The sequence below is a fragment of the Eptesicus fuscus genome, chromosome 10, assembly GCF_027574615.1.
Source record: "Eptesicus fuscus isolate TK198812 chromosome 10, DD_ASM_mEF_20220401, whole genome shotgun sequence".
Taxonomy (NCBI): domain Eukaryota; kingdom Metazoa; phylum Chordata; class Mammalia; order Chiroptera; family Vespertilionidae; genus Eptesicus; species Eptesicus fuscus.
In genome coordinates, this window is record NC_072482.1 from 44,165,285 (window position 1) to 44,172,930 (window position 7,646).

Here is a 7,646-nt window from a genome sequence, read left to right on the forward strand (position 1 = left end):
ATTAATACCAACATATTATCACATACTACAGGAAAAACAATATGGTTTTTTCATTAATTAACCAGGAGCATACTATTTTCCAGGACCCCTCCATTCAGAAGAGATGCTGTGGCGCTTTCCTTTACCCACCCAAAATGGAACACAGGAGACTACATAGCTGAAGAAATTACAACCTCCCCACAAATGAGGGACATTCAAGTCTAAGTAGTTTCCAGCTGAAGGAACATAACCAACAGCTTCTCCACAGGGTCGACGGGAACGGGGAGAACATGAACATCACTAACTGTACCACAGAAGCCAGTGTGGCTGGGAGAGCCAAGACCATCACTGAGAAGATGCTCATCTCCATGACCCTGGTCATCATCACCACCCTGACCATGTTGCTAAACTTGGCCGTGATTATGGCCATCTGCACCACCAAGAAGCTCCACCAGCCTGCCAACTACCTGATCTGTTCTCTGGCCGTGACAGACCTCCTGGTGGCAGTGCTAGTCATGCCCTTGAGCATCATGTACATTGTCATGGACAGCTGGAAGCTAGGGTACTTCATCTGCGAGGTGTGGCTGAGTGTGGACATGACCTGCTGCACCTGCTCCATCCTCCATCTCTGTGTGATTGCCCTGGACAGGTACTGGGCCATCACCAATGCTATTGAGTATGCCAGGAAGAGGACCGCCAAGAGGGCAGGACTGATGATCCTCACGGTCTGGACGATCTCCATCTTCATCTCCATGCCCCCTCTGTTCTGGAGGAGCCACCGCCAACTCAGCCCGCCCCCCAGTCAGTGCACCATCCAGCATGACCATGTCATCTACACCATTTACTCCACTCTTGGGGCATTTTATATCCCCTTGACTTTGATACTGATTCTCTATTACCGGATTTACCACGCAGCCAAGAGCCTTTACCAGAAAAGAGGGTCAAGCCGGCACTTAAGCAACAGAAGCACAGACAGCCAAAATTCATTTGCGAGTTGTAAACTTACACAGACTTTCTGTGTGTCTGACTTCTCCACCTCAGACCCTACCACAGAGTTTGAAAAGTTCCACACCTCCATCAGGATCCCGCCCTTTGACAATGATCTAGATCACCCGGGAGAGCGCCAGCAGATCTCTAGTACCAGGGAGCGCAAGGCAGCGCGCATCCTGGGGCTGATTTTGGGTGCATTCATTTTGTCGTGGCTGCCATTTTTCATCAAAGAGTTGATTGTAGGTCTGAGCATCTATACCGTGTCTTCTGAAGTGGCCGATTTTTTTACATGGCTTGGTTATGTTAATTCTCTGATCAACCCTCTGCTCTACACCAGTTTTAATGAAGACTTTAAGCTGGCTTTTAAAAAGCTCATTAGGTGCCGAGAACATACTTAGGTTGTAAAAAACCAAAAGGCATGAATTTGACCAGCCTCCTGCGTGGACGGGGTTAATTCTTGAACATTGTTGGTTCAGGAGAGTTTGTAAGTATGTGTGGTCTTGTTTTATTCGTTTGTTCTGTTTTGTTTGAGGCTTGTTATTTGGTGTGCTGTTTTCTACTTCTGGTCTTGTTTGTGGTACATAATTTCAAATAAACATTATCATACAAAAACAGATATTTCATAAAAGTAATAATAAAGTGAACTAGTAAATACTTTTTATTAGCCACTTCAGTGAACCCTGCAATTAAAGAATGTCAAAATAAATCTTTATTTTCAGAATTTCTTATTACTTAAAAATCAAATGTCTGATAACTGGTCCTTAAATCCGAGGTTATGGCTCCAAATGCTTACAAATTCCAAGGGGTATTGCATGACTACACAAAGCACACAAAAGGGGTGTGCTGCCATCTACTACTTTGCAGACGTGAGCCAAAACCATTTACTGTGACTACATAGCTCACTCCTTTCAAGCATAAATAGTACCGATAGCATGCCTTTTCAGTTCCTGATTATATAAGCTTCATCATTCTCTAAAAAGAACCTAGAATGAATACTTTCCTAGGTCTTTGATTATGAATATGAAACATAAGCAAATAAGAAATAATCTAAATCTGTTTTAGTCAATGAGTTGCTATATTACTTGAAAGACACATGGGGTCTCCTCCCATTCTAAGTGTCCCAGCTAAGACTCAAATACATCCTCTCACTCTAGCAGGATTAAGGTGAGAGTACATGTCCAATTTGGGGGACTTTGAAAGCAGCTGAATGGGGTGCAGTGATTAAATGAGGGGATATATTATCTGAAGAACTTTATTGGAGAACGTTACTAATGCAATTGTGCAATTGAAAAAGAAAACTAAAAGTTGAAAATTTATGTTTATAGCAAAGGCCACCCATCAGGGAACAAGTGTGGAATTGTGTCTCCTAGAATCTCCATGGCATCCATGCCAGGAGGCTGGATGGGGAGACATGTGGCCACACTGTGGCCTGACTCAGCCTCCTCTGGCCTGGAGTGACCACTCTAAGTCATGTGGAGGAGCTCATCACTAAATTGAGAGTGATGACAGAGAGGACTGAAAGTTTGTAAATTCTTGTATACGCCTAAGAAAGTGGCTATTCTAAACCTCTGCTCCTGGTCTTTCACCCACAGCCTCTCCTCATGTCTTTAGTCTCTCCACAGAGTGTCCCTTTACTTTGTTTGCCAAGAACACATTAATTTGCCCCCTCTCCACCTCCACGTTTTAGCCCTTAACTCTATCCCCCTCCCAACTTTTCTGTAATCTTCTCTCTCTCTCTCTCTCTCCCTCTCTTTCTCTCTCTCTCTCTCTCACCCCTTTCTTTCTCCCATCCCTTCTTCTTCTTCTTTTTTTTAATCCTCACCCTAGGATATTTTCCATTGATTTTTAGAGAGAGTGGAAGAGAGGAAGAGAGACAGAAAGAGAGAAACATTGATGTGAGAGAGACACATTGATTGGTTGCCTCCTGCACATACCCCAACCAGGGCCAGGGACTGAGCCTACCACCAAGTACGTGCCCTTGACCAGAATCAAACCTGGGACCCTTTAGTCACCAGGCCAATGCTTTATCCACTGAGCCAAACCAGCTAGATCCCACCCCTTCTTCTTTAATCTCACATATTAATTTGCTCAAGTCTCTTTAACACTAGAGTAAACTTCCTGTGGTCCTACTTCCCCCTCAAGCACCTGCTTTATCTTTCTCCTCAATCTCCCACCTAAGTTTTTCCAATCATCAATCCACTCATTCTACTCTCACCTTCCACTGAATGTTCTGTCCCTTGCCATCTAAGTATGCTTCTCCCAGTTCTTTTAAAATGGATCTCCCAAAAGTCATTGGTGACTTGTCTTCCCTTTGTCCTTATCTACCTCCCATCCTCTCATCAATTAAAACAGCTAGCTACCCCTTTCTTGTTTAAGCCCATGCCTTCTAAGATACTTTACTCTCCTGGTCTCTCACTACCTCCTCATTCTTTGTCTTCTTTTTTGAGGCCTGTCCTCAGCTCTCACCTCCTGTATTTTTGTACTCCATCATTTCAACAATTAGTTCTATGCCTATGGCTTTTCAATGTGTGTCTTTAGTTCTGATTTCTTCTTTCTTACACTCCAGATCTATAGGTCTGGTGAACATCTCCCTATGACTATTTGGTCAGTGCCTCAAACACAACCTTTCTAAACTGAACTCATAATCATTTTTCCATACTGAAACCTCCTCTTTCTACTTGCTCCATCTCAGATAACAGGATTGCCATGTTGCTTATTCAAGTTAGATAAATGTGATTCTCTCTCTTTGTGGCTAGTCCCTCACATCCAGATAATCTTAAAGTCTTGTCCATTTGCCTCTGCAGGAATGTTTGTATATTCCCTTTTCTTTTCCAATATTTTGGTCCTCTCACCTGGACTCAGCTCTTCATCTGATCCACTTATCTGTGGACTCAACCTGCAGCTTTGCTCTTGTACACCGCCAGATAACGTCTTCCTAGAACAGTGTTTCTCAGAGTGGCATCTCCAGACCAGCAGCATTAGCACCATCTGGGAACTTGTTCAAAATGCAAAATCCCACTGAAGACCTACTCAATCAGAAGTTCTGAGTGGGGAGCCCATCAATCTCTGTTTTAACAAACCCTCCAGGAGATTCTTGTGCATACTGTAGTTTAAGAATCACTATCCTATAGAGTGTGCCATGGATTTTTAATTGTCGTACTCAAAATCATCTACTATTTTCCCAACAGTATAAAATAAATTTAGATTCCTTACTATAATATTCAAGGCTCCTTCACTATGTGGCCTCAAACTACCTTTCTAAAGTATTATTTTACCACCTCAAACTCCAAAAAAGTCTGGATATTTCCTTGTTTCCTGAACTCTCCTAATATTTTTTCCCACTGCATTTCAGAAACCTGTCCCTGTGCCCTCCCATCTTCTTTCACAAATTCTTCATCATGTAGTTCAAATGCAATCTCTCTGTCAAGTCTTCCTGAGACCCTCCTTCCTTCTCTGTGGAAGTTCTCTCTCCCAGCTCTCTGCCCCTATAGAACTCACCTGCATCTCTCTTACTGTAGCCAACCAATCTTGTAGTGCATTTGTTTGTGTATCTCTGCTTGTTTGTGAGTTTCTTCAGGACAGGAACTATGTCTATTTCATCTCTATATTCCTCAGGACTCCTAGTGTGTTTTACACACAGCAGGCACTCAATAAATATTTATTAATGTGAATGAAATTATGTCCCTGGAAGAGAAAAATGTAAATGTGCCATCTTCTCTCAGTGAGAAAACCAAACTTCTAAAATCTCATGATGTAACCCTGATTTCCTTTTTCCTCAAATTCCCAGCCACTTAAAAAAAAAGCTAACATATGCTTTCACATGGAAAGGAAATGGAACTTTTCATTGAATATAAATGAATGTCCTTTATTAGTTAAGATTCAGGTTAAGCTGCTCTTAAAGACAAGATCCCCAAACATAGTAGTGCAGCGCAGACCAGATAGTTTCTATCTCTCTCACATGATGGTCAAGAAATAGGAGGGCAGCCCTGACCGGTTTGGCTCAGTGGATAGAGCGTCGGCCTGCGGACTGAAGGGTCCCAGGTTCCATTCCAGTCAAGGGCATGTACCTTGGTTGCAGGCTCATCCCCAGTAGGGGGTGTGCAGGAGGCAGCTGATCGATGTTTCTCTCTCATTGATGTTTCTAACTTTCTCTCCCTCTCCCTTCCTCTCTGTAAAAAAAAAAAAATCAATAAAATATATTTTTAAAAAAGAAAGAAAGAGATAGGAGGGTAGCCAGAGTGAGTAGGAGGCTGTACTCCACAAAGTCACCCAGGGTCTTGTGTTCCTTCCATCTGTGGTTCTGCCTTCCCCTCAGGGCTTGTCCTCACCTGCATGGCCAAAGCTGACTGCCCATCACACCCACGTTCCAGCCCATAGGAAGGAAGAGAGCAAACAATTTCCTTTTAAAGAAGTCGTACACATCACTTCTACTTGCATTCCATTGGCAATAACTTGGTCATCTGGCCTCACCAAGTAGTAAGAGAGAATAGGAGAGTAAAGCTCTAGCTGGGCAGTCATGTGCCTTGCTAAAAATGAGAACCTTATAATAAAAGGAAGGTGAGGACGGATACAAGGGACAATGGACAGTCTCTGCCACAAGAGAATATGGGTTTTTGTATGTGCAGCTCAAATATTACTTGGCAAGTCAAATTGCTTCCCAGCTCATGGTGATCTACATATAAGGATGTTGAGACTTAAATTACAGGTTAATTGACTGAGGTTGTGCATTAGCTGAAAATCCAGTATTTATTATGACCATAATACGTATAATATCTAGAAATTACACTGAGTGGCCAGATTATTATGATCTCTGAACGCATAATAATCTGGCCACTCAGTGTGTGTGTGTGTATATATATATATATATATATAGAGGCCCAGTGCATGAATTTGTGAATGGGTGGGGTCCTGCCAGCCTGGCCAGGGAGAGGGGACATGGGAGTTGGCCGGCCTGCCTGCTGGTTGAACTCCTGGTTGAGGGGACAATTTGCATATTAGCCTTTTATTATATAGGATATACACTAAGTGGCCAGATTATTATGCGTTCAGAGATCATAATAATCTGGCCACTCAGTGTTTATGAGGAACTCACTTGCTTTCTCATCATCCTCCACATATTATCTTAGCAATTATAAGAATTTTAAAATTTTAAAAGTCTAAGTAAATAAAAAGCAAAAGGGAGATACATAACTAATTTTTACTTACAACTCATTTCCAATTTACTAGATAAGTCCCAATCAAAGGCATTTCTCTCATACCTACCTCTGCCATTAACAAAGAAGAATCTCTATATAGTTCCTGTATAAATCAAACCTATTGAAAAAATCAGTTGTTTGATTGATTTATTTAACCAATAGGGCTATGCTAGCTACTATTGACCACTCTTGCCCATTTACATGAAAGCTTGAGTGAAGTATAGTAACAGAACCTTCTATGTAGTTAGTAACAGAACCTTCTATGTCTGTTTTTCCTGTGTAAACATTAACAGATTAAAAGTAAACTCCAGAGGTGAAATTTTAATCACCTCCATTAACTAATAAATTAGGACTTCCTGGTCTGTGTACTTAGTGAAATTCTTGAACATAAGTCTCTTGTAGACCTAGTAGATGCTTTGATTATAATTGGTAGCAATAAGAATCCCTATTAGCATATCTGCTTTGGATACTTTATAAGCCTCCTATACCTAATGAACTTCAGTTTACAAACTGATAATTACTAGTATATACAAGGTAAGTTTGAGCACGAGATCCAACAACTGTGCTAGTTACTAGCACAAAGCCTTTTAGTTTCTACTATCACATTGGTCTTAGTCTGCTAATGTGTGTTGGCTGTGTTTGCTTCGTTTTTAAAGTTTTCTACACACAACAAATTTTAACTTCATTACAGACAGTATTTGCAAATGTAGTGAGAACATCAGAAAAGTTAGTGAAAAGAAGCATATGACTACAATAAAAGTACAAGTAAAGGTAATTTTTTTATTAAAATAGCTGAGAAAATGACAACCATTATATAGAAAAACATGATCACATTTGGTTCAATTTTCAAGGGCCACCATATGCTACATGTGAAAAAGCACTCTGCCTAAATTATAGACTATAATCAGCTGGAAATAAGGAAAAGTGACTAATGAGATGGGAAATGTCTGATCGTTAAACAGTGTTTGAGAATATGTGTGGGCATGTTTAGTTATCCCGACAGAGAACACTAATAGCATTTTGTGGTAGGAGACCAGGAGGCTAAATCCTGCAATAAAAAAGTCAGGCCCACTCAATTAAGAATTGCACTACCCCAAATGCCAATGTGACTGCCTACTGAGAAACTCGGGTATCAGCATCAACATGGGATGCTCAAAGCCTAATGTTAATTCGGGTGTCAGCTAGGGGTGATTTGAGAATGTAAAGTCTGAACATGGTGAACGTGCTGCTTGTGAACTGTGATTACAAGCCGTGAGGGTTTTAAGGCTCAAGGACGATTTGAATCTACCCAATATCAAAGTGAGGGTCAGGCCAACAAATACAGGCACCACATTGGTTAAAGAGCTTCCCAGGACATTAGCAGAGATCATTAACAAAAGGGACTCAGGAAGTGTCTATCAGCCAGGAGGAATGCATGCCTGGTAGTGATGCTTCAGAAAATTGACTTACATCCTTATTGGATGGAAAGACCCCAGACTTAGA

At 41.4% G+C, this 7,646-nt stretch overlaps 1 protein-coding gene across 1 annotated transcript; it reads left to right on the forward strand.

Annotated features, from left to right (window-relative positions):
* Positions 1-269: 269 nt before the first annotated feature.
* On the forward strand, positions 270-1,623 carry HTR1E (5-hydroxytryptamine receptor 1E). Its single transcript, XM_008146368.3, has one exon. The coding sequence runs from the start codon at positions 270-272 to the stop codon at positions 1,365-1,367; it is 1,098 nt and encodes a 365-aa protein (XP_008144590.2). The 3' UTR covers positions 1,368-1,623.
* The last annotated feature ends 6,023 nt before the right edge of the window (positions 1,624-7,646 follow it).

Bases quoted from the DNA above. Each gene is read 5' to 3' on its own strand.
- HTR1E (XM_008146368.3), top strand. From the start codon at position 270: ATGAACATCACTAACTGTACCACAGAAGCCAGTGTGGCTGGGAGAGCC.